Source organism: Lactuca saligna, chromosome 2, assembly GCF_052625555.1.
Source record: "Lactuca saligna cultivar CGN05327 chromosome 2, ASM5262555v1, whole genome shotgun sequence".
Lineage (NCBI taxonomy): Eukaryota > Viridiplantae > Streptophyta > Magnoliopsida > Asterales > Asteraceae > Lactuca > Lactuca saligna.
Genome location: NC_136418.1, coordinates 41,691,574 through 41,718,906, shown reverse-complemented (window position 1 = coordinate 41,718,906; position 27,333 = coordinate 41,691,574). Strand labels below are relative to the sequence as shown.

Sequence of the window (27,333 nt, the reverse complement as noted above, 5' to 3'; positions counted from 1 at the left end):
ATTTGGCTTGGTTCATTAATGGAATTATATAAGGAAGACATGAGGAAAAAACTAGCAAGGTTTTCTCTCTTCTCTATCATTGAATAGTTGCCAAATTTGCGGTTTTGGAGTCCTCTTTCTCTCTTATATTTCTTGCAATTTGGTGCTTGAACTAAATGCTTATAAGTTTCTTCTGCTTAAGACTTATTTAGTATATGTGTTGGTGCTTTAAGAACAACTTATATACAAGTGAAGACTAGCATCTTAAAGTGGTTTATCCTTAATTGTTGGATACTTCTATAGAAGCTCTCATTTGATACTTTTGTCATCCTCATCAATTTCCAACCTCCTAAGAGGAATCAAAGTTTTCAATGGTTGTAAGATTTTATCTTTCTATGGTTGTTAATCTTTCCATGTTTTGTAAAATGATCATTGGTAGGTTCAAAAGAGTTCTATGTTTAATCTAATTATAACGTTTTTTTTCCATTTTTAGTATTTTTAGGAAAAAGATTTTGAAGAAAACCCAACAATCATAGCATCCTATTTTTTTTTAATGAAGGTAGGATGCTATAATAAAGGAAATAAATGAAACTATGTTGTTATATTGGTGCATTAGGAGCTATTGAAAAGTTCAAGCATATAAATTCATCCTTTATTTATCTTTTATTTAGATATGAGAAGGGTGGTTTCAGAACACATTAGATGCTAACATCTAAAAGACTGGCTTACTAATTACATCTTGATGTGTACGAATCAATTCATCTTGTCAATGGATCTCCTTATTTTTATATACTTTATGCAAACTAAACTTGTCTAACTGGATACCTATTGTGCACGCGAATAAGAGTTTTGTTTACTTTTATTGGGTCATTCATGTGGATTGTTGGAGGCTTGTTAAATCAATGAGGATTATGGAGGTGATCTCAAGCCATGGTTGAACTTGAGAGGCGTAGGATGTATGGAAAGTATTTTCAAGTTCCTTAGATCGTTTACCCTTATTATTAAACCATTTTACTTATTTATTTTATTTTTTGAAAAGTGATAAATGTACGAAAATAGAAACCCCACTTTCATTTAACAATGTATTACAACAACCTAGTTTCATTTCTTTCATCCTTATGTTAGTTTTAAATATGGATTTGTACAGGTAAAAAAGAAGTTGTATTTTGATCCCATTAAACAAAGACAAAACTACAAAATTGGTCCCTACGGTATTCAAAAAACTTTGGATAGGATCCAAAAAGTTTTCAACTTGCATGGATAGTCCAAAATCAGAAATTTCCGGTGAATTTGGTCCCAAAATCATGAATTTCCTGTGAATTTGGTCCATGAAGCACTTGAAAGGACCGTTTTTCCCTTCTAATTTCTTTTTTTTGTATTTTTTCATATTTATTTTCATACTTTAATTGAAAATAAAAAAAATGTTCTCTCTCTCTCTCTTCCCAATCGAATTTGGTCTCAACCCCATCCTCAACATCTCCATTCATATACACCTCTATTTTTCCGACAACACCACAACTACCACCGATTATCACCTCATGTCCATTTCCTCCCTCTCTAGATTCTCCCCTGTTCTCCATCTCATCCCCAAATCGTTTTAGATATCGATTTCGCCTTCAACCATCACCACACTAAACCTGTCCCCTCTGCCATTTTCTTTTCCCCGTGACAACTAATCAATGAATTATTGTCGAAGAGCATAACCCAACTCCTGAGCATCTGTGTCTTCCTCTGTACACACGTTCCCATCTGATGAAGGTAAGACCAACAGTCCGATTTCATATATTCCAATTTTAGGGTTTTCAAGTTCCGATTTTAAGGGTGTAAAGGTCCGATTTCATGGGTTTCAAGGTCCAATTTCAGATGATGAACATGAATATCTTTAAATGTGTACTTTCTGGGTTTTAAAGGTCGGATTTCAGGGTTTTCATGCCCGATTCTGTGGAGGAAAATTGTGCTTGATGGATGGAGGTTCGTGTTTTCTCATCTAAGCAAATGTAATTCAACCAACAAACCCAGAAACACTTTCATTTGAGGCAGATTTAACATTCTCTGTATTTTGATTTGGATGAATATGAGAGGCATCAATTGATTTGAAGGTGTACTTGGCAAAGTACAGAGAGATAGAATGGGAGAAGAAGATGTTAGGCAGACAAAGCGATAAGGATGTTGGACGTTGATGATAGTCGGTGGTGACAGTGGCGAACGATGGTGGTTGATTTTACCTTCCATGTTGAAAGTGTATTTGAATGTTTGTGTGTTTTGGAGAATAAAATCAGAAAACTGATGTGTGTATTTGTTAATCAAGATGTTCATTCTTGACTATAAAGATATTCTTGGGTGTTAACAATGACAAACCCAGATGTGTGTGTGTGTGAGAGAGAGAGAGAGAGAGAGAAAGAGAGAGAGAGAGAGAGAGCGACAGAGAGAGAGAGACTGAGAGAGACAGTGAGAGAGAGAGAGAGATGGGTTGGGTTGGGTGGGGGATAATTTTTTCATTTTTCTTTATTTTTTAATTAACAAAGGTATTAAATAAATATATAAAATACAAAAAAGAAAATAAAAGGGCATAATTGTCTTTTCAAGTTTTTTTGGACTAAAATCGCGGAAATGTTTTGATTTTGGACTTGCCATGCAAGTTAAAAACTTTTTGAATCCTATTCAAAGATTTTTATAAACCACAAGGACTAAATTTTCAGTTATCTTAAACAAATGATCATGGATATGTGAATGCAATTGATGGTGGGGTGGGGTGGTTAGTTTTTGTCTTGTGGGATGAACATAAGTAAATGTGTTATGTGTATGGTTTGGTTAGTTGATGGTGGGGTGTTTGATTTTTGTAATGTTAGTTGATGAAGTGAAATCGTGTTTTATAGATGATTGTAATTAGATCGTGACATGAACAACAGGTTTCTTTTGTTATCAATGATCAATGACAACATATTAATGTTGTATGTTAAAAATTAACTCATATTTTGTATTTTAAGAATTTATTAATGTGTTTGTTGTTAAGACCTTGATGAGACACAAAAAAATATTTGTGTCACGTCACAAAAAAAAAACACACATACGTACAAATTAATGTTTGCGAATTACATATGACCACACAACTGAACATATGTATAAAACAATAGCAATCATATTGTTTTTCTTTTATTATGAATATTGTTTATTTTTATATGCACATAAAAAATTACATCGTGACAACAAAACTATTGTATTAATAACGTCATTTCTAAAAGTGGCAAAAAAATAGTTATAGTTACATGTTTTTTAGTTAATCGTTAATTTTATTTTTTTGCTATTATAAACATATAATAAATAAATCAATTTCTATTGCATAGTTAGTGTCATATTTTCGTATTTTTAACTTTTAGACATAGTCACCTCTACAAAAAGCGCTAAAAGACCCGGTTAAATAGCTTAAAGAAGCCGGTTTTGCAACCGGGTTTGATGCTGGCGAGTCCTATGTGAAATCTGGTATAGGACTCGGTTCTAAACCGGGTCTTTTTATTACAAATAGAGCTCGGTTTGCTTTTACATAATCGGATCATATAACACTCCCTGTACTAACTATCTAGGAATATTAGAAGCGGTTTCCTCCAATATAACCGGGGCATATGAAAACAAAATATATACCGGTTCATACAAACAACCGGGTCATAATAAACTTTTACCCTTTTTTTACAGAGTAGGTTTAGAACCTGGTTTCTAAATAAGCAACCGGTTCCTTTTAACACTGTTATATATTTTTAATATCATTTTATAAAAATAACAGTACAATACTTATAAACTATCAATTTATAACACATATTGTAAAAATAAACAATGTTTTTTATGTGGAAATGTTAAATAAACCATAATAGTCATTGATTAAAATATAATCAAACAAAGACAATTGTCTAAGTAGCAAAAGAAATCATGGATTTGGTAATTTCATACATCATACAACTTGCATGAAAACTTACAGATAAAAAAAGAAAAAAAAAAAAAAAAAAAACATTTGTCATGACTTGGCATAGGGATTGTACAAACAATCAATTGTAGTGGTTGTTTCTTCTAAATTCCCTGAAAAATAAACAAATGAAAGTAAAAATGTAAGAACTCCAACAAAAACAATTAAACCAAAATTAGGAAGTTTTGGAATTCATTAACTAATATATGTTTTTTATAGGACCACATCATTCATATAGTTATTCAAAAACTCTCTAAACCAGGTAGCAACAGTTGCAACCAACATCTTTTCTTCAAAGGGACTTTTGTCATCCCAAATGCTACTGGACTATATTAAATGTAAAATTAAACATATTCATTAACAAACCAAATATTTTGTTGCAATAAAAAAAATCAACAAATATTAAAAAGGTACTTACTTTACTTGGAAATCCATGTTGTCTTGTCGTCAAGAAATCAAACATCCAACGCATAACATAATGTCCGCTCTCTAAACCACCAAGTTGTTGGTTGCACTAAAAATTGTAGCAAAAAGTAAACACTAATCACACAAATGAAACTACAACAACTATTTGTTTTGGTATATAACAAGATGAATTACCTCAGCAAAAATCCAGCCAATTGGAGTTGAAGTGTTTTTTTCATATCTCATGAAAGCCCTTAAAAGAAATAAACAAGTGTTGTGTTCAAAATAATAAAAAGATTTATATATTGCTTTGACGTAAGTAATTTCTTACATGTCCACATGTTTTTTGAGTAGGTAATGGTAGTCGGCAGACTTTTCAATACGATCCTTAAGAGAATCCAAAATATAGACAACACGATTGCGAAGGGAAATCAGCAAGAGCACCCAATGCTTACTAGAAATGTTTAAACATTTAGTATAAATAATAAGGAAAAAAACAAAAAATAAATAAATAATAAAGATAAGAAATTATTGTACTTTTGCAAATATGGTGCAATGAGAAACAATTTTTCGTGGTGCGGACGAATGGAATCAACAAGATAACTAACGACACCCTCTGGGTTTTTCTGGCATGCCTCTCCTAGAATATTATAAGGGTTCAAGAAAGCACATTTGTTCATACGTGTCCGAACCATTGAATGAAGAATCCTACAACAAGAAAACAAAAAATGTTATGGTCAACTAATAATAGCAAAATTTTTATGGACTTACAGTTGCCAAGCAATTATGATGGAAGCATCAATTGTTTGTTTTCTCAGCAGTCGAAAATATTCTTCACATGTAACCGAAAAATCATATGTCCCAACTTCCAAAATCCCAGAGTCGGCTACAATGTTAACCACTTGGTTGGTCTTCAAGCAATCACGAAGATATTCAATCGGCCTCGCCTTGCTGGATGTTTGGTTGGGTATATTCTTTTTTGTACCAGCCCTTGAAATTGTTGGCACCAAACTTGTGGTTGGGATTTGTTTCTTCGCTCTTTGTTCCTACATTTTAATTCATTTAACGATGAAATACAATTATAATTTGTTGTTTACATAGTAGCTTAAAAAGTAAAGGATAATGCATATATACGTTTGCAGGAATAATTGCAATCCGGGGCCATTGAATTACAATGCCAACCGCCCCTTGTAGGTTAGCAACTTCTTTTGTCATCACAAGAACAGGAAAATTTTCATATCTACTATCGATGTCGTCTATCAGAACCTGATTTTCTCGTAAAGACAATGTGTGTACTAACCCATTCCCATATGGAAAACCAATCCCTTGGCACATTTTTGGTCCAACTCCCCATAGGGTAACACCAATTCACAAGGGGTAGGCATCTATACACATAGTAAAACAATAATAAAAATAAAAGCTCTCTGAAGGATAATAAACAAAAAAACTGCATAATAATGTAATAACTATATTTGAATTTTTAACCATTTTAAGTATATCTATTATTGTTCAAAACCTTCTAACAAAAAATTTTAATTAAAAAACTAGAGTCTTTTGTCTAAAACACAATTCTTACAATGTTGCATTTTCTATCACAAATATTATATTAAAATAATTTGTGCAATTATAAAAATATACAAAGAAATACATTACCACTTCTAATGATATGGAATAAAAAAATATTTAACATCCAAGAAAAAAAAATATTAGTTAAATGAGTTAAACAAGTATATTATCACTAAAAAAACAATTAGATAAACATTAGTATTCAGTTTTGTTGCTCATCCCTAGTCCTAAGCATAATTTCTCTACAAACAGGTTAACAGGTTTAGTTTTTATTGTTTCTAAATGTTACCGGAAAACAAATACACTCAATTACCTTTATCGCATCCAAAGCATCTAATGTTGGATTCGAGCCACAATTATTTTGTTGAACCCCTAAGCTTACATCATCTGGGGCATGGTTCCTAGACCCCTGTTGTAAGTTAAAGTGTGCTTGTAGCTTTGCCAATTGCGAGCCCATCAGATCTATCGTTGTCTGCAGTTTAACAATAGTTTCGTTTTCATGTTTTTTCCTCTTTTTTTATCAGTCCCTTGCATCCCTTTTCTCAATCCAACATCATGACCAACAGCCTTGGTACGGCCCGGGTGCTCCGGTCCTATTACCTTTGTCAACAAGTCCTCTCCTGGATTGAGCTCCAAATCTCCTTTAGAGATTTGAGTCTGGACATCGACCTGTTAACAAAATCAGCAAACCAGTGAGAGTAATTACTTGAATATAAATGAATAAAAGAATTTACTTACAAGCTTGTCCACTATGGGTTGTATGGTAGGCGGTATTATGTTCAACCCCAACTCATTTTTAGATCTTCTACCCAAAACATAATGCAGTGAACGCTCGCTTTTTATCTGATACAATTGAGGTGTCAATTGACCAGATGCCATCTCTTGTTCCCACTCAACTTTCTTGCCCCTATAACCAAGTGGTCCTACACGAGCAGGATTCTTATTATGCATCGAACTCGCCCTCGCTTTCTCACTTATCTCCTGCAAATGAAATTAATTAACATAGTTAAAAAATGCAACACAATAAGTAATATAATTACATGCAATTAAAGTCCAACACACTTGGAACTCCTTTGATGATATTCTCTGTCTAAAGCTCTGCAGTGTACTTCTTTCCAAATATGAGTAGGTCTCAAGTGGATCTCTTTGGTTATCACATTTCTTTTTAAGCCTTTTCTTGAAGGCTCTCCACTGGCTGTTGCATGTTTTAAGCACATCTTTTTTACGGTTGTCATCCGGAATATTCCAACGTTTCTGTTTTTGTTTTAGAATAAAGATACTAAGTATTAATAACACATCTTGATTAGATGAAAGTACATGTAATGGGTCTTATGTAGATAACAAACCTTAATCGCCAACCATAGCATATCTTTTTGAGCAATTGGCACTTTCTTCCAACTCGTATATTCAACAGAAATCATCGACCTCGTAATAACACCACACTCGTTAGCAAACTTACTTTGTTTCTTCCCAACATGCTGACCAATATTGTTGAAATCAACTTCTTGTGGCTCTTTATGGTCGACTAGTCTTGTGGCTGTTCTTTTTTTTCCTCATTTGTGGTTGTGGCTGTGGTTGTAGTTCTGGTTCTTGTTGTGGCTGTGGTTGTGGTTCTACTTCTTGTTGTGGCTGATCATTCATCATGTTTATTCTGGAGGAAATATATACAAAATAATATGAGACATCATAAATGTTACACTTCATGTGTTGTTACAGTAACTAGTAACTGCTTCAAGAAACACCCTAAAAAGCTCAAAAGAGGTTACCAATTTGAAGAGCAAAATAGAGCTACCGGAGGTATTATATTATAAATATAAACTCTACCCTTTTTCCCATTTTTATTAAATTTAGTTCTTGATAGTAAATATAAGAAAAATATTGTGTTTTGATCACTACAATCAAATAAAAATGAAAGGAAACAGCTTTTAAAAGCTCTAAAAGTTCATTTCATGAGAAAGAGAAAGATCTTCAACATAAAATAAAAGAATTGGAAACAAGATTAGAGGATCTTGATCAGAGCATTGTGATTTCACAGGTAAATAATCTTGGCAGAATCAGTGTACATACAACAATTCTGACAATCTACACAAGGACACCATATATAGCTTTCTCCTTTATTCACCCGATTCTCCTCTGCAACTTTAAGAAAACCACTCAAACATGCCAAATATTCATCGTATGAACGTTTAAGTCCATACATCTAGTAACTATGATCCATCTGTTATTATATAAAAGATATATGAATAACATGCATGTAGGATAACATATGCATTTAAAGACATATGTAATGTACATAATACAAAGTTAATTATACAAAAATATTATCGAGCACTTGAAAGTAATAAAAAATACCTTGTTTTTATTCGTAAGATAAGATGAAGAATATATTTATTACGGTTCAATAAGTTTCGATATGTATTCCTATGATTCAAATATAATGATGGAGATTTAAAAAAACCAACATACTTAATTATAAAATATAATGAGTTATTATGTAAACCAATATATTTTCTATACCTTTATAAAATTTTAAAACCCATGGCGGGACTTTTACCGGAAGCGGGATTTTTTCCGCCAAATATTTCATCGATCTTTAATCTTTTATAGAGACCCATTCTATACATGATAATGAAAAAAAAGGCAGAGACCAAGAGGAAAGACTGATAACCGAAGAAAGATTCATCGTCCCTGTTCATCTAGTCTCCTAAGCGTGAATATAAGGAATGCAGAAGGCTCTTGAATCTTATATTGATTTGAGGTATTATTTCTTCAATGTACTTCCCATTCAACTAAAATCAAGTTTAATGAAACCGAATTTAGGTTTTATGGTATTTTGTCAACACAATTTGAGATTTTCGTTCTTAAGACTGTTTGGATTTTCAATTCTACTTACATGTAAAGAAATTATATTTTCTGATTTGAGAGTTACCTTTAAATGTGTTGTTGATTGTTTGTGCCAGAGATGAAAGGGATTGTGTCGATGATATCTTCAATTCCAAGGGATATTGTGAAGGCTACACCGAGACTAACTTTGACTGTTGAGGAAACCGAATCTTTGCAATCTTCTATGCCATTAACAGCTTCAGACTCTGTTAAACTTAATATGTAAGTTTTTCAAATTTAAAAGATTAACCGATTCAGATGTGAAAATTTGAGCAGAATAGGGTTAGAAATACATACTTAAGACTTAATGAAGAAGACTATGTGTGCTTTAGCCTACGGTTTTCTTCTCCTTCAAACAAGATTTATCTATTTTCTGTATATATAAGTAAACATTAAACTTATGTTATCACATAATTGAATGGAGTTGCAAAGTAGTGGAATCAGTTAGAAGTATGCACTTAACTAGGATTACAGATACTTACAAATCAGCTTCTATCTTTTTTTTGCTTGGTTTTCTGCGTAGGCTAATTGATGAACAAAAGTACAACTCTGTTCATATGGAGTCTGTGCTTTTTACGTGTGTGTAAATGGAAGAATAAATAGTAACTAAGTAGATAATCATTTGAATTAGTGGTAATTATCTTTCAATTCATGTTTTTATCAATATCTATTTAACTTTAAAATTTAAACTTTTATTCATGATCAGTTAAGTATTTTAGTAATCCATATCTTATCTGTTTATTTTTTTATTTTTCATCACAGTGAATGATTTTCAACGTGATAAGGAAGAAAATATAGTTTTTATTTATTTACTCAAATGCGCAGGCATCATCGATCTGGTACTTTCTTGATATTCTATGGTTCTATTTGTACTCCTTGTTAATTTCTTTGTAAATGTTGGTGGGGTTTTTTTGGTTTATTGACCATTTTGCCACTGCTTGGTGTTTTTCAGTGTGGTGCTTGTTGACTAAAGTTTTCAGCCTCTATTCATCCATTTGCTTATGTTCTGGTTTGTTATGCTCTCTAGGTTGCTGGTGGGATACATATTTGCTATTTGGACATTTTTACCAATGTGGGGTGTTTTATTATTGTTTTTAATTTTCTCTTAGTTTAGCTTAGCTTTTGTTTCTTTGGCTCTTCTTGTTGCTTAATATTGTAGTTTGTTCCAACTTCCTTGTGTGTTGCTTAATAAAGTCATAGTTGTTCAAAACAAAAACAAGTCATTAAGCCACATTTGCATTTTCTAAATGAAGTAAAAACACCTGGTTGTTGAAATGGGTCATATGGCTTCCTAGTATGACTTGTTTTGAAAGTTTGTATAAGACACATGGTGTGTACAAGTCTAATATATATGAAAAATGAGTATTAAATGTGCAAAAAGCTGATGAAAAAAAGTTTGGATATAGTCCTGTTATTCAGGGAAAGAGAATAAGGCTCGGTTTTGTTTTAAAAAACGGGTCGTATAATTGCAAGGTTATAAGACACGGTTCAATAAATAAAAACCGGGTTATTTAATTTGAGTATATGACCCAATTGTTAATATAAACCGGGATTGATCTCATAGAACCCGTTTTTTTCATTATATATCTCGGTTTTTCCAAAAACCGGGTCCTAATTGAGGGCTCTTATTACGCTTTTTGTAGTAGTGAGTACATAACTAAAAAAGTGCCATAAAATACTTATAGTCAAACTATTTTTGTTTAATCAATAATTTGATTTACATTTAGACAAACATTTAATTATGTGAATTAAGTTTTTCTAGAATTCTTCGGGAAAGCACATTTCATTGTACAACAAAATCATATATCATATATACTTATAAAGGTTTTTTTTTTGAATCTCATTCATTTGAAATCCCCTTTTTTAGCTTCCTTTCAACATATTCATTTGAAACTCTCGTAATTTTTCAATTTCTTTACAATCTACTCTAATAAATGAAAGTTTTTTGCTGCATGTCATCTTTTTCTTCATTTGGACACATGATATTTTGTAAAAATTTTAAATTTTCTATTTTTCACTTGTCATTTTATTATATTTTCCATTTTATTAAATTAAAATTACACATTTAATATATAAGGTAATATATATGTAAGGTATTTATTAGAAAATGGTTTATATATGTAATGTATCAAATATATTAAAGTGTCATTAATTTTAATAATTTAAAAAATTTCTCATTTTTCTTATAAATTCAAACTTTTCAAATTGTTAAAATTTTATATTTAATTTTTTAAATAAACCCATGTAATACATGGGTCTCACACCTAGTAATATTATAAACAAGTTAAATAATTTTCTATAAAAAGAAAGCGTTTTTTATTATAAGGTCTTCATCTCACATCAATGGTGAGAGTAAACAAGAAAATGTTTCATCTTCTATAAATAGGAAAGGTTGTGAATGTTTCAAAGGGACCAAACCATGAGAACTTCCTCATGCCTACCTTTGTAGGATTTTGAAAGTATTATTTGGTAAGATTGTTTATATTGGCAAGTGTCCAGTTAACTTTTAGAATTCCAAAAATGGTTTTGAACCGAATTTTTTCAGGTTTAAACCGTGTTGCAGTTAGAAAAAAAAATTATGTAGTTGGGTATATTGAGTTGAACCAAAGTTGAATCCATTTGGATCGATAAAGGAATCATTTTCCTTTCACAACAAACATTTGAAACTCCCATGATTTTTTTAATTATTTCTAATAATATTATAAATAAGTTACATAATTTTATATAAATATAAAAAACATCTACCCAAACCTAAAATTATAATTGTTTGAAAAATCACTTTGATTCAAAAACACGAAAGATATACAAACCGGGTTTCACTAGAAAAAAAAAATTATGTAGTTTCGTGTATTTAGTTGAATCGGTCCGAGTTTGATCTATTTAGACCATAAAAGAAACATTTTCCTTTTCACTACATACATTTGAAACTCCCATGATTTTTCAAATTGTTTCCAATTATATTTTAAAAAAGTTACATAATGTTATATAAATATAAAAAAAAACATCTACCTAAACATAAATTTATAATTGTTTGAAAATTCGATTTGATCAAAAGCACGAAATATATACGCATATTATATTTTATAAATGAATTCTTTTTATAATGAACTTTTGAATCTTGAAAATACAGATAAACAAACTTTCTATATTAAGTACCTAACCGAATTTATGATTTTAGAATTGAACAAAAAGTTATTCGATAAAAACTTACTTTTTTGGATAGCAACTTAGGAGATTATAGACAAATATAACTATTGAACAATCAAGAAAGGGTAAACAAGAGAAAGGGTGTTTTACTAAATAAGTTGAATAATGTTTTATTAACCAGAAAGCGTGTTTTATTACAATGTCTTCATCCCATATCGATGGTGAGAGTAAAAAAGAGAACGTTTTCTCTTCTATAAATAGGAAAGGTTGTGAAATGTTTCAAAGGGACCAAACCATGAGAACTTCCTTATGCCTACCTTTTAAAGATGTTGAGGGTATTCTTTAGTCAAATTATCTTTATTGCCAACGGTCTATTTAACTTTTAGAATCCCCAAAATGGTTTTGACCGAGATTTTTTTTAGGTTTAAACAGAGTTTTAGTTGAAAAATCATTATGTAGTTTGGTATATTTAGTTGAATCGATCCGAGTTTGATAAATTTGAACCAATAAAGGAAGCATTTTCCTTTCAGCACGTACATTCGAAACTTCCATGATTTTTCAAATTGTTTCTAATAATATTATAAATAAGTTACCCAAACATAAAATTATTATTGTTTGAAAAATAAATTTGATTCAAAAACACAAAATATATACAAACCGGGTTTCAATAGAAAAAACGTTATGTAGTTTGGTATATTAAGCTGAATCGGTCCGAGTTTGATCAATTTGGACCAATAATTGAAGCATTTTCCTTTCACCACATACATTTAAAACTCTCATGATTATTCAAATTGTTTATAATAATATTATAAGTTAGATAATGTTATATAAATATAAAAAAGATCTACCTAAACATAAATTATAATTGTTTGAAAAATCACTTTGATTCAAAAGCACAAAATATATACTCGATTATATTTTATAAATAAATTCATTTTATAATGACATTTTGAATCATGAAAATACATATAAATAAACTTTCTATATTAAGTACCTAACTGAATTTATAATTTTATGATTTAACAAAAAGTTATTCAATAAAAACTTAATTTTTTATAGCAACTTACGAGATTACTGAAAAATGGAACTATTGAACAATAAAATTTATGGATAACGTTTTTATTATTATTTAATATTGTATTTAACAAAATGAAATTATTGGCAAATAAAGAAATGAGTTTAATTAAAATGTCTTCATCCCATATTGATTGTGAGAGTAAACAAGAGAATGTATTCTCCTCTATAAATAGGAAAGGTTGTGGAATATTTGAAAGGGACTAAGCCATGAAATCTTCCTTGCATCTAACTTTATCGGACGTTGAGGGTATTCTTTGGTGGGATTGTCTTTGTCGACAGTGACCAATTAAATTTCAGAATTTCGAAAATAATTTTGGACCGTATCTTTTAGATTTTGACCGAGTTTAATAAGGATCAAAGTGTCTTCTAGCTGATTTAGGCAAACTCACTTCCATTGGAGGCGAGTTTAAGTAACATGTTGAGTATTTGGTTGTGTTAGCCAAGTTTTACAACTCTGTATGTAATACAATTTAAAGTTTTAACCTTATAAAAGACGTCACTATTATCATATTTTCTACATAATTATGGTAATATTTATGATACAAAACATTTTATTTTTACTATTTAAGATAAAAAAGTTGTCTCTATTATCATATGTTGTACATAATGATACACTTTAAGATAAATAAAATTATGTCACTATTATCGTACTTTCTACATAATGATATTATTTAATATAAACGTTTTAATTTAATATGAAATTATTATTTAATAGATAACAATAACGATTTATTTATATTTAAAACTTAAATTTTTTTTCTATTTTAATCATGTAACTTTGTATATGCAAAACAATTTCAAGTTCCAACCTTATCTCTTATAATATAGTTCAACATAATACCAATACTAAAAATCATTTTTTTATATTTTTTATGAAATTATTATTTATTGTTAATAACAATGATTTAGTTATTTTTAATATAAAATATTTTTTTATATCCCACGCAATGCGCAGACATTCGCCTAGTATAAATTAAGTGGAGTCGTATATCTGATAAGTACTATTTGTATGTTAATTATTAGTTTTATTAGTTCTCCACTACTTTGAAGAATTTTAATCAATGATCTTGACAACTATAATACTTTCAAGTGTATAATTGGATTCCAAGGAAAATAAATTGCTTTGTATGGCAAATAATGAAGAATAGAGTTCCAACAATTGATGATCTCATTAAAAGAGGGGTGATCGTTTCTTCTTATTTGTGTAGGTTCTGCAACAACATGGTGGAGAATGTCGATCATGTGTTCTTTTCATGTAGCTATAGTTTGAGGTTATAGAAATTGCTTATCAATTTGTCATCTATCTTGCAAAACAAACCCTTCGCCTGTTCTAATCTGATGAAGCAATTGAGGGTGAACACGTGATACAAAAAAATCAAAAGGTTGCAATTATCTTTGGTGTACTCGGCCCTTTTGAACTATATGCAAAGCCCAAAATGTGGTGGTTTTATGAAATGAGAGGGACGTTGTTATGTTCCTTTCCGATGACAGTAGCATTTTTATCATTAACTATTGAAGGATCCCCCGCTTCGCGGGGATCGGATATGTATTCGGTACAACTAAACCCAAAGAACTAAATGGAAATCAATCTGATAGAAGGAATAGGAAAAATTGGAAATCCCATAAGGGTACATTGTGTAAATTTGTCACTTGTTTCTCATTGACTGTAATAAGTAATTAAGCCTCTATATGCTTTTAGGGCTCAAACTTTCCCTTTGGATCTCCTTTATCATCATGCTTTATTACAACTTGTTTTAAGTTTTCCAACTCCTTGTCCATAATAACAAACTACTTTTATATTTTTGTGTATTATAAATTGCAATTTACTTTTTTTTTTGTACATACAATCAATGTTACCAATGCTATCCATTGGCTAAAAGCGTCCGATCCATATTTAATTGATTTGTCATAAAAAAAAATCAATTGTAAATGTAATAATAAAAATAAATCGAAATAAAATTTATAATATAATGTATTTTGGTTTTTGGTAAAAAAAATGTAAATGAATTCCTATTTAGTACATATACCACCCAAATATTAAAAAATTCAAGAAATATCAATAGCTTTGTGTTTTGGAAAAAAAAAATCAACTAAATTGTTGAAAACAACACCAAAAATGTGTAAACTCAAAGTACATTGTTATTTAGTGTTTATTTTTTGGTAATTTTTTTTAAAAGAGGAAAAAAGTTGTAAATTGGAAGTATAGTGATACTTACTTTGCTTGTATTGAATAAGAGTGTAAGTATTCTATAACCATTACCTGGAACTTGGTTTCTGGCACACAATGTAACATACTTTGTTAAACACAAATGATGTATCAATCTGCTTCTTAGCCATATTTTGAACTAAAACATAGTTCTTTCTTATTTTGTGCACATGTAACAACCATAGGTGTGCGCAATTCCGCTTAATCAATTATATATTTTTTTAATAATTAATAGTTAGGAAAAAAATATTATTTATACCATATTGAACATTTATAGTTTTTTATATTGTTTTTTTCTTTAATCGTATTCCTAGTTTAAGCAGTAATAAAAAATATGACTCGTGTCGAAAACAACAAGAATTGGTTTAGATTTCACCTTGGTTGTGTGATTGTTTTTTATGTATTGTTTGATGTAGTTAAAGAGATATGGAGTTGCATACATGTTGATTGAAACTATTGAAGATAAGTCCCTCCTCCTTGGTTCTTCTATATCAACCATCTATACTTCTTCTTGCAATAACTTTTAGGAATATAAAATAATTTCTAACTTACATTGCTTTAATTTTATACTCGCCCTCCACCTAATCCAGTTAGATTCCATTCAGATTCACCCAATGCATTATTTCTTTGAAGCAAAAAACAGATCTGATGAGAATTGAACTAATGACAAAAGACTATGGTTTAACAAATTGTAGTGCCATTACTTTTCTTACATATCAAACAACTATCTTAAATATACTTCATGTTCTATATTTCATAATGTAACATAACTTTTTCATAAGATGAGTCCAGTTTTATTAAAAATTAAAACCAAAAAAAGATTCAAGAAAGAAGACGCATTCACTTTGTTACCTTATTTTACATCAACCATGACATGTTGCCTTTACACATGAATAAGCAAACCCTACCGAAGTCAAAGAAAAAATATCAATAAAGGGTAATTTAACCATATAACATAATTAGTGATCCAATTCCTTCGACCGGTTTCCAAAGGAATAATAAAATATGAACAGAATGGAATTAAATTCCATTCCATTTCTTGTCAAGGAAAACCATGACATATTTACCTCTTTAGATTTATAATTTGATTTACTACAAAATGGAAAGAAATAGTTGGAAACCTCGAATATGTGATGTCAAACAAAAAAATGTAAACATCATATTTCGATATCATTAGTGCAAAAAGAACCATGTGAATAAAATTTAGTTTCACGTAATGGATGTCTACACACCTTTACAGAACAAAAGCTCGTTCCACCTAAACCTATTGTAACACCCCAAAATTACCGGTTAAAAATTTCATTTTTACTTTAGGTGAAAACATAAAACATCATTACAAACATTCATGATAAAAATCCATGTCTGAAAAACCGATGACATCATAATCAGAATTTAGAGTACATCCCAGAAAATCTACAATGCGGAAAACAAAAGGCGTATGTGTGATGTGCTGCTACCGCGCCGGCTCCTTTCCCTTAGCTGAAGAGGTACCTGAAATAAAACTGCAAACCGTAAACACAAAGCTTAGTGAGTTCCCCCATAATACCCCATACCATGCAAGCATATAACAACAACATTCAACTATGAGATACGGGCCCCTGCCCACACTCGTGAAGATACGGGCCCTGCCCACACTTTGCTTTCTGGGAGATACGGGCCATGCCCACACTCGTGAAGATACGGGCCTTGCCCACACTTCGCTATCTGGGAGATACGGGCCTAGCCCACACTCCCCTCTCGGAGAGATACGGGCCTAGCCCACACTTAACCGCCAACTCATATCATACAAGTATCACACAGACAACAAGTATAGACAGCTCTATCCTACTAGCATATATCACAATTACTCAATTAAGAGATACGGGCTCGACCCACACTCTAATACTAACGTCTCGTCTATACGGGCCGACCTTGGTGCCTTAGACCCGTTACTACTGAAAGGAAACTCACCTCTAAATAGCTGCTGGTGTGTGTGGGAACCGACTGTCTGCTGTTGTTGCTACTCCGGAAATCCTCCGGCTGTAATTCCCACAACATACACAACCAATCAATATTTACTGCCTTTTGGGTGAAATGACCATTTTACCCCCGACCATGCCCTAAGTCAAAGTCAGAGTCAACTTCCAGTTGACCTGACTCGCCGAGTTGGCTATCCAACTCGTCGAGTCTATGTCCAAATGACTATCCAGGATTCTGTTTCTACTCGTCGAATTAGGCGTTGACTCGACGAGTTCTCCATCCAAACTGATGTTCAAGTCCTTCATCCTACTCGCCAAGTTGTATGAACAACTCGGCGAGTTCATCTTCATCCGATGAACATGTGACATCCCCATTTTCACGGCCAGAAAAGACCGATTTTGTTTATGCTTTATAAAAATCAGAGTACTTCATTTTATAAAAAGGTTGCGGAATTTGTTCCCAGAAAAACACGATAAATACGTTATTAAAACATTTTCGAAGAAACGTATTTTTATTCATTTAAAACGTTTGGGATGTCATCGTTAATACATAAACATAAGCATAAACAGAACTTACATGCATTTACACTAGTGATCTACATCTCTTTAAATCTCTCAGTGTAAAGTGACTTCGTATCAACACCTGTGATATAAATAAACTGAGTGGGTCAGGTTGGGAAACCTGGTGAGTACATAGGGTTTTCAACCCACAATAATATAATTATTATGTTCAATCAAAGAATCAACCCAATTACCCATCCCCGTTATCTTTTTTTTTTTACTCTTTAAGGATTTATCCTAAGAGTCATCTATTCTTCATTCGTTTATTCCGAAGTCCCTTACTTCCAGGGTTCTAGGACTGGCACTAAATCCATAGCTGCCAATGTTCGTTCATAAAGCACTAATTCCATAGCTGCTATAGTCTATTCATCGGGTACTAAATCCATAGCTACCAGTCTTTATCTAATAGGTACTAAGTCCATAGCTACCAATGTTCAACAGGTACTAAATCCATAGCTACCAACGTCTAACAGGTACTAAGTCCATAGCTACCGGTGTTTGTCCCATAGGCACTAAGTCTATAGCTGCGAATGTATACTCACATCATCTTCTATCTATCATCATTTATCTACCCATCATCATACCCAACATATTCGTATATATAAAATACGTATACAGTTTAAATCCTTTAAAACATGTATAAAACGTTCATCCAGCATAGACAGCAAGTATTCAGATAATATGCACACATAGCACGTAGTTTATATAAAATACTTCATATCTATGTGTAAGATGAAAGAGACTATGCACTCACAACACGTAAATTATATAACAAATACTTCATATCTATGTGTAAGATGAAAGGGACCATGCACTCACCTGAGAAGGTGGTGACTCGGTACTCGGACAGCGCTTCGTTTACTTTAAAATAATTTCTTTCGACGAAACCTAGTATTATCACCAATAGATTTTAGTCTATTATTCGCCGAGACTAATTAATAGTCTAGCTATTATTACTATTATATAAGCGTTAAAAAAATACTTATATAACCCATAATAATAGCCCAAGTATTTATTATATGTTCTTAATAACGTTAATATAATTAAATAAAAACTATATTAAAAATAGCGTAGGCGTAGCTCACTTACAACGGGTTTTATAGAAAACCAGGCTTTGCTTGGAGCAGCGTTTCCGAGCCGAAAAGCTCTTCTTCTCGGAGCCGTCGAGCACTCCGGGGCTTCCGCCTCGTGCTAGGGAGGTTCCCTAGGCTTTTCGGGGGATTTCGGGGCTAGAGAGAGGTTCTAGAGAGAGAGTAAAGAGAAGAAAGAATGGGAAAGGTGTGAAGAAAATGAGGGTGGGAGAGGTGGTATTTATAGGGTGAAAATGGCTGAACTTGGTGCCACATGTCACCATCTAGTGGCAAGACTTGGGGAGAAAGCAATGGCCAAGATTGTGCCACATCACCCATTTTCGCATAGCACACTTCCGACTTCTAAAATCCGTAACTTTCACATACGACCTCTGTTTTTGACGTTCTTTATATCCACGCGTAGGTAAAAATAATATCTACAACTTTCATTTTGACTCCGTCGGCTAATTCTTGACCGATCTTAAATTTAACAGTACGAGGCGTTTAGACTGTTAAATGACCGCGAAGAATTCGTAACTCCTTCATACCGACTCCGTTTTCGTCTGTATTTTTACCGTTGAGTTCCTATTAATGAGATCTTGAACTCTCATTTAGGTCACGTAAGCCAAAAACCGCTCGAACTAAAATTCGAGTTTCGGGTCGTGCACTGCTAAGCCGAATCTTAGAAAAATCATAACTTCCTCATACGAAGTCAGATTTGGGTGTTCTTTTTATCGACGCTCTTAGTTTAACATATTCTACGACTTTGGTTTATATTGCTAAGGATAAATCTCGCTCTATCGTAAATTCACTATTTACACTTCCCGGTGCCGTGCCGGTTTTGCCGTAAAACTTCGACGGGCCATAACTTCTTCGTTATAACTCGGATTTCGGCGTTCTTTATATGTACGGAAACCTTGTGACATATTCTACAATTTGGTTAAGATTATTTATTCTAAATAATCTTTTGTCGAAAAGTCATTTTCAACCCATATTGCCTCTAAATTGACTAGCCCGGATCTGCGGGCGTTACAATTATCTCCCCCTTAGGATGATTACGTCCCGGAATCATCAACGAAACAGGGCTCGTATATTGACTCCATACGTCATCTCTTCATCCTAGGTAATAATTATAACTTCTTTATTCATTCGAGTCTATCTTTTAGACTTATTGTCTGTAAGTAGTACTTAATTGTGCACCTGCTATCTTCTTCAGGTTAGACTCCAGATTACGACGTATCATCATGTGATGCTCGTTTAGACTTAGGTCTTTTAGAGTTAAATTCTGAAATAAACTATTCCTTTCTTCACGTTCTAATGTGATATAATCACACTTTAACATGTAGCATTTCTAGCTACCAACTTCTTTAGCGTCGAGCCGATACTTCTATTGGTCTCTTTGATTTTTAATCGTTTGGTTTAAGTCGGACGCTATATCAAACTTGGTTCTCTGAACCACGTAACCTACTCATCGTAGTCGGACTCAATGTGACATGACCACTAGGGTTGGGATAACAACAATCTTCTTAGTCATTACCGAAACAATGGTAACAGCATACTTGAATAAAACGAAATCAATTACTGGCTTCTTGGTAACCTTGTGACTTTCCCTGATCCAAGTGTGAGTCCTGTGCTTCCGGTAGTATAGGCCTCTACTACCATTCACACCTACTCATACTCGTCCCAAGTATTGTCCCGCAGTTTCCCAAGTCACCATGCAACAATTCATACAATCATTCAACACATCAGATAACAAAACGAAGGTTTTATATCATTTCTTGAAACGATTACATAGGTGTTCAAGTTCACCCTAGACTATGCCTCTACTAGGCTACATCATACGAAACTATGACTACTGCATAATCCGATCCTCGGGTAAGAAGTCCTCATTCTTGATTCCTCGCATGGTTCTCTGCTTCGTCGAGGATCATGTGAAATGCCCTTGGCCTTGGTGGCGTTTCTGGTCTTGCTGCTTTATTTTTCTTTGGGCAGTCTCTGGACATGTGCCCCTTGCCTCCACATCTATAGCATACTTTGTCATTATGCGTGCAGTCTTTGGAATAGTGACCAGTCCTCCCACACTTGTAACAAGTCACTTCTTCGTTGCACTTTCCACCATGCTTCTTCTTGCATCTATCACACCATCTTGCTTCACCTCCATTTGCTCCTCCAAACTTTGAGAATTTGCTTTCCTTGTTCGGCCTCGAAGATCCTTCAAACTTCCGCTTCTCTCCTACCTTATCTTTTTCTAGACCTTTTTCTCTTATCTGGGCCTCTACGTTCTTAGCTGCCCTAACAGCTGCTTTCAAAGTAGTTGCCATTTTGACCATTGGGCCAAAGTCAATGGGTAGTCCGTTAGCAAACCTATCAATCTTGGAGAGTTCAGTAGGCACCAAGTAGGGGAATAGCTTCATCCTTTCGGTGAATGCGGTGGCATACTCGTCAATACTCATCTTTCCTTTCTTCAGGTTCTGAAACTCGTTGTTTAGGTCTATTAGATCTATCTCCGAGCAGTATTGCATTTTCAACTGTTCCAAAAACTCTTCCCACGACATCCTTAAGGCTTCTCCTCGTGGCATCGTATCTGCCAATAGCTTCCACCAGCTCAAGACTCCAGTTTTCAGCTGTCTTACTGCGAAGACAGTCTTCTGTTTCTCGTTACAGCTGCAGCTCTCAAACACCATCTCCATCTCAGAGATCCAATCCATAATCTCAACCGGCTTCGGGCTTCCTGAGAGATTTGGGGGTTTCGCACCCAAGAAATTCTTGTATATCCGCCCATCCTTGTTGTTTCTCCCATTCAGGGTCATCCCTTTGCTCACCTTGAGTCCCTACTTGACTCACTTGGCGGCTGTAGTTCCCTTCCTTTGATTGCTCGGGAACTGGCTCTGTCGGTTCAACATGTACGGTAGGTTCGTCCCTATTTAACATTTGTCTCATTTCTTCCCTTTGTTCAGCCAACATAGCCCGAATCATGGCTTGAACTCCAGCCATGGTGACTGGATCAAGCGCAACTTCTTCTACAATAGGTATTTGCTGAACCACTGGGGGTTGGATCCTGTTCCCATTTGCGTTTACGTTTCCGCTACGGGTTCTTGCCATCTTGATCTATACACCGAATAAGGTGAATCTAGATCTTAATTTAGGATTGACGTCTTAAATCATCCTTATCACTCCGAAACGTTTATATGCTAGTTCTAATATCGTAGTCGTACATTTAGAATCCTAAACACATAAGGTTTCCAGATCCGGTCGGCAACAGACCATAGATCCGAACAACTAACAGCATATCAGGCACAAGTATTTAGCACATAAAAGCATTTTAGGCATAATTCCTAAAATAAGCTAGTGCTCACACCTCACAATCATCGCTTAGCATTCTAAGTTTAAGTCTAGAAATAGATTCATATTCCTAGTTCGCTTAAACTAATGCTCTGATACCAACTGTGACATCCCCATTTTCACGGCCAGAAAAGACCGATTTTGTTTATGCTTTATAAAAATCAGAGTACTTCATTTTATAAAAAGGTTGCGGAATTTGTTCCCAGAAAAACACGATAAATACGTTATTAAAACATTTTCGAAGAAACGTATTTTTATTCATTTAAAACGTTTGGGATGTCATCGTTAATACAGAAACATAAGCATAAACAGAACTTACATGTATTTACACTAGTGATCTACATCTCTTTAAATCTCTCAGTGTAAAGTGACTTCGTATCAACACCTGTGATATAAATAAACTGAGTGGGTCAGGTTGGGAAACCTGGTGAGTACATAGGGTTTTCAACCCACAATAATATAATTATTATGTTCAATCAAAGAATCAACCCAATTACCCATCCCCGTTATCTTTTTTTTTTTACTCTTTAAGGATTTATCCTAAGAGTCATCTATTCTTCATTCGTTTATTCCGAAGTCCCTTACTTCCAGGGTTCTAGGACTGGCACTAAATCCATAGCTGCCAATGTTCGTTCATAAAGCACTAATTCCATAGCTGCTATAGTCTATTCATCGGGTACTAAATCCATAGCTACCAGTCTTTATCTAATAGGTACTAAGTCCATAGCTACCAATGTTCAACAGGTACTAAATCCATAGCTACCAACGTCTAACAGGTACTAAGTCCATAGCTACCGGTGTTTGTCCCATAGGCACTAAGTCTATAGCTGCGAATGTATACTCACATCATCTTCTATCTATCATCATTTATCTACCCATCATCATACCCAACATATTCGTATATATAAAATACGTATACAGTTTAAATCCTTTAAAACATGTATAAAACGTTCATCCAGCATAGACAGCAAGTATTCAGATAATATGCACACATAGCACGTAGTTTATATAAAATACTTCATATCTATGTGTAAGATGAAAGAGACTATGCACTCACAACACGTAAATTATATAATAAATACTTCATATCTATGTGTAAGATGAAAGGGACCATGCACTCACCTGAGAAGGTGGTGACTCGGTACTCGGACAGCGCTTCGTTTACTTTAAAATAATTTCTTTCGACGAAACCTAGTATTATCACCAATAGATTTTAGTCTATTATTCGCCGAGACTAATTAATAGTCTAGCTATTATTACTATTATATAAGCGTTAAAAAAATACTTATATAACCCATAATAATAGCCCAAGTATTTATTATATGTTCTTAATAACGTTAATATAATTAAATAAAAACTATATTAAAAATAGCGTAGGCGTAGCTCACTTACAACGGGTTTTATAGAAAACCAGGCTTTGCTTGGAGCAGCGTTTCCGAGCCGAAAAGCTCTTCTTCTCGGAGCCGTCGAGCACTCCGGGGCTTCCGCCTCGTGCTAGGGAGGTTCCCTAGGCTTTTCGGGGGATTTCGGGGCTAGAGAGAGGTTCTAGAGAGAGAGTAAAGAGAAGAAAGAATGGGAAAGGTGTGAAGAAAATGAGGGTGGGAGAGGTGGTATTTATAGGGTGAAAATGGCTGAACTTGGTGCCACATGTCACCATCTAGTGGCAAGACTTGGGGAGAAAGCAATGGCCAAGATTGTGCCACATCACCCATTTTCGCATAGCACACTTCCGACTTCTAAAATCCGTAACTTTCACATACGACCTCTGTTTTTGACGTTCTTTATATCCACGCGTAGGTAAAAATAATATCTACAACTTTCATTTTGACTCCGTCGGCTAATTCTCGACCGATCTTAAATTTAACAGTACGAGGCGTTTAGACTGTTAAATGACCGCGAAGAATTCGTAACTCCTTCATACCGACTCCGTTTTCGTCTGTATTTTTACCGTTGAGTTCCTATTAATGAGATCTTGAACTCTCATTTAGGTCACGTAAGCCAAAAACCGCTCGAACTAAAATTCGAGTTTCGGGTCGTGCACTGCTAAGCCGAATCTTAGAAAAATCATAACTTCCTCATACGAAGTCAGATTTGGGTGTTCTTTTTATCGACGCTCTTAGTTTAACATATTCTACGACTTTGGTTTAGATTGCTAAGGATAAATCTCGCTCTATCGTAAATTCACTATTTACGCTTCCCGGTGCCGTGCCGGTTTTGCCGTAAAACTTCGACGGGCCATAACTTCTTCGTTATAACTCGGATTTCGGCGTTCTTTATATGTACGGAAACCTTGTGACATATTCTACAATTTGGTTAAGATTATTTATTCTAAATAATCTTTTGTCGAAAAGTCATTTTCAACCCATATTGCCTCTAAATTGACTAGCCCGGATCTGCGGGCGTTACAGAACACTTATGCTACGACTCGCCGAGATGTATGAACAACTCGCCGATTCTGATCTTGATATAAGGAGATTGCCTTGAACTCGCCGAGTCAGGTCATCGACTCGCCGAGTTCCATTATGGGTGAGTTTTGGCTTCCAACTCACCGAGTCCCTCCTGGACTCACCTCACGACTCGACATAACAATAAGGGGGCAAACTCGGAGACTCGCGACTGGACTCGTCGAGTCAGATGAGCGACTCGCCGAGTCCGTTCCATGCAAGAGCTAAAAATGCGATTTTGCTTGAATCTAATCCATGTCATTTGTAGATCTGGACTCCTAGAGCATGAATAACACGTAAAGTTTCCAACTTTACGTGTAAATATCCATCTATGGGGCTTTTAGGGTTTGAAATGTACCAAAAGAGTATATCTAAGGTTTATGTGTAATATGGGCTCATAAAGGTAGTGGATCTGAGCTCCTGGAGCTCAACTATGCTTGGATCAAGAGACCAATCGGCTTATTTCGGAACATTATGCACATACAAGCTTGGGGAATGGCTCAAGAATGTCTTGAATGAAGCAATAAGCATGGAAACAAGGGAAAAACGAGATATACCTCAATGGAACTGCTGAGAGAACACAATGGTGCTTGGATGGCTTCCCTTCTTCTGGATCTACTTCCCTTCTTCTCCAAAACCTTCAAAAACACCAACAATTGCTTCAACTCTTCAAAGAACAAGCTTAAACGAGGGTTAGGAGCTCTGGGGGTGAATGGGGGCTGGCTTGGGGCGGATATGTTGCTTAAATAGGGTGCAAACCCCTGAAACTTAGGGTTTCATCCAACAGCGGTGACTCGCTGAGTCCAGGATATGGACTCGCCGAGTCGCCAACTTAAACGTGTCCCGTGTCTCGTCCCTACTCGGCGACTCGGACCTATGACTCGCCGAGTCCAAGGCTTAAAAAGGAAAAATACTCAATGAAGATTTACATACTAGGAACTAGGCGCTACACCTATGTTCTTAATGAATTTGGAGGTTGTGAACACTGATAGTTTCATGTCAATCATATCATGAGAATCCGTTGTTGCGTTCATGGAAAGAAACAAACATCAAAGAAACCTTAAAATACAAAAGGCTTGTCTTACAAATTGCCATTATTGTTTTAGAAAAGTTGTCAAAGAGTAGTAAACCCACCTTCTTATGTATTTGGAGAATGAATCCACCCCCACCATACAAAGTTAGTAAAGATACCATTGAAGAAAGAGTTTTCAATCCAATTGAAGGTAGAGGCTGCACTCTTTCATCTTTGCCAACTTCTTGAGCTTCATAAGAGTTCTGAAAGGATTCTCTTCTATTCCGCAGTTGTTTCTCCTGTTTCATTCCAATACAAAAAATATAAATATAACCACACATGTTTAAAATACGTACAGTATATAACTTTAAAATTGATTATATGTATGTTTGAAAGCAAAGTAAGCAAATCATATTTGAAACAATATTTTCGATTAGATTAAAAGAAAAATAGAATTTGATGGCTGGTTTTTAAGATCCAATATCATCATCATATGTAATACATGTTATAACTTATAAGAACGGGATGAATAAATCGATGTAGAGAATAAAAATGCATTAATTTGTTGGTTTAAAATTAGAAAGGTAAGAAATTACCTTAAGGATTCGAAAAATCCTAGAAACACTTTGCTTAATCTGCCTCTCTTTCAATTCTTTACAATACATCAACCCAACAGTCTCAAAATATGTTCCAAAATCTTCATAATTATGAACTGCAGATGCAATGGAAACTCGGATGCTGTGCTCGTAATATCTCAGCAAAAAAAGAACTAGTATCTTCAACCATTTGGACACTTAATTTGACAGTAAACCTTGTTGACCGTTTAAAACTACCTTAAAATCACTTGTTCTTATCAAAACATTCTTGTATTAAAAGAAATAAACATAAAGCATATTAGTTTACCCTGATGTATGATATTAGTGTTAAACAATAAAAACATGATATCAGATTTACGGAACAGATAACTGGTTCATTCCAATTAATCAAGTTAGAAAAACACATGTTTTTTTCCCATTCAACATGAAAGATGAAAGATAAAAGATAGACAAATTATTAATTAAGAAAATCATAACCAGATCACCACGAAGAATCTCAATTGTGAACTCGTACATACCAATAACACAAAGTTAAACCCAGATCAAACTTAAACTCTTGAAGTGAAGGTTATGATAGAATTGGATGAGCAAAAAGAGAGAGAAATACTCACATGTACTCACATGTATGAAGGTATTCAGGGATAGTAGTGGCATCTCGAAAGAGCTTATTGCAAATAGGGCATGTCATGGATGCCGCTACCGATTCTCTTTGTAATTTCACCACCTAATTATTTGAAATCTCCATACAGCATCACCAAGTAACTGACTAAAGTATACCAGGCGGAGGAAACGATTGATTGAAAGGCAATAAGTCATCGGTATCGTCTTCTGGAGGAGGAAGGCCAAGAATCGCACCCAAAAGCATAATTTTAATTTGCTCCCTTAACAATTATTTTTTCAGTGAAATTAGGTCACTTAATCATGCTTTCCTTGGTGCCACAATCTAAAATCAAATCAAAATTTCATCATATGTCGAAAGAAAAGAAAGAACACAGACCTTTATGTAACACAGTTGAATAAACCCAACCGACTATAGCAAAAAATTATTCGCCTTGGTTGCTGGTCGTCTTGAATTTAGGCGTAATTAACATAACCAATTGCTTTGGAAGATGGTTCTTATGGTGCGACAATC

At 33.8% G+C, this 27,333-nt stretch overlaps 1 protein-coding gene across 1 annotated transcript in view; it reads right to left on the bottom strand.

Moving 5' to 3' along the window:
* Positions 1-16,378: 16,378 nt before the first annotated feature.
* The window catches only part of LOC145030901 (uncharacterized), an 11,608-nt gene continuing 653 nt past the window's right edge, over positions 16,379-27,333 (bottom strand). The window contains exons 3-8 of the mRNA XM_078979346.1: positions 26,813-27,332; positions 26,202-26,343; positions 25,728-25,904; positions 25,151-25,231; positions 17,169-17,237; positions 16,379-16,709 (exon numbers count right to left, since the gene is read on the bottom strand). Coding sequence (XP_078835472.1) covers positions 16,632-16,709; positions 17,169-17,237; positions 25,151-25,231; positions 25,728-25,904; positions 26,202-26,343; positions 26,813-26,889 — 624 coding nt within the window. The 5' untranslated portion in view covers positions 26,890-27,332 and the 3' untranslated portion in view covers positions 16,379-16,631. The remainder of the gene's footprint in view (positions 16,710-17,168; positions 17,238-25,150; positions 25,232-25,727; positions 25,905-26,201; positions 26,344-26,812; position 27,333) is intronic.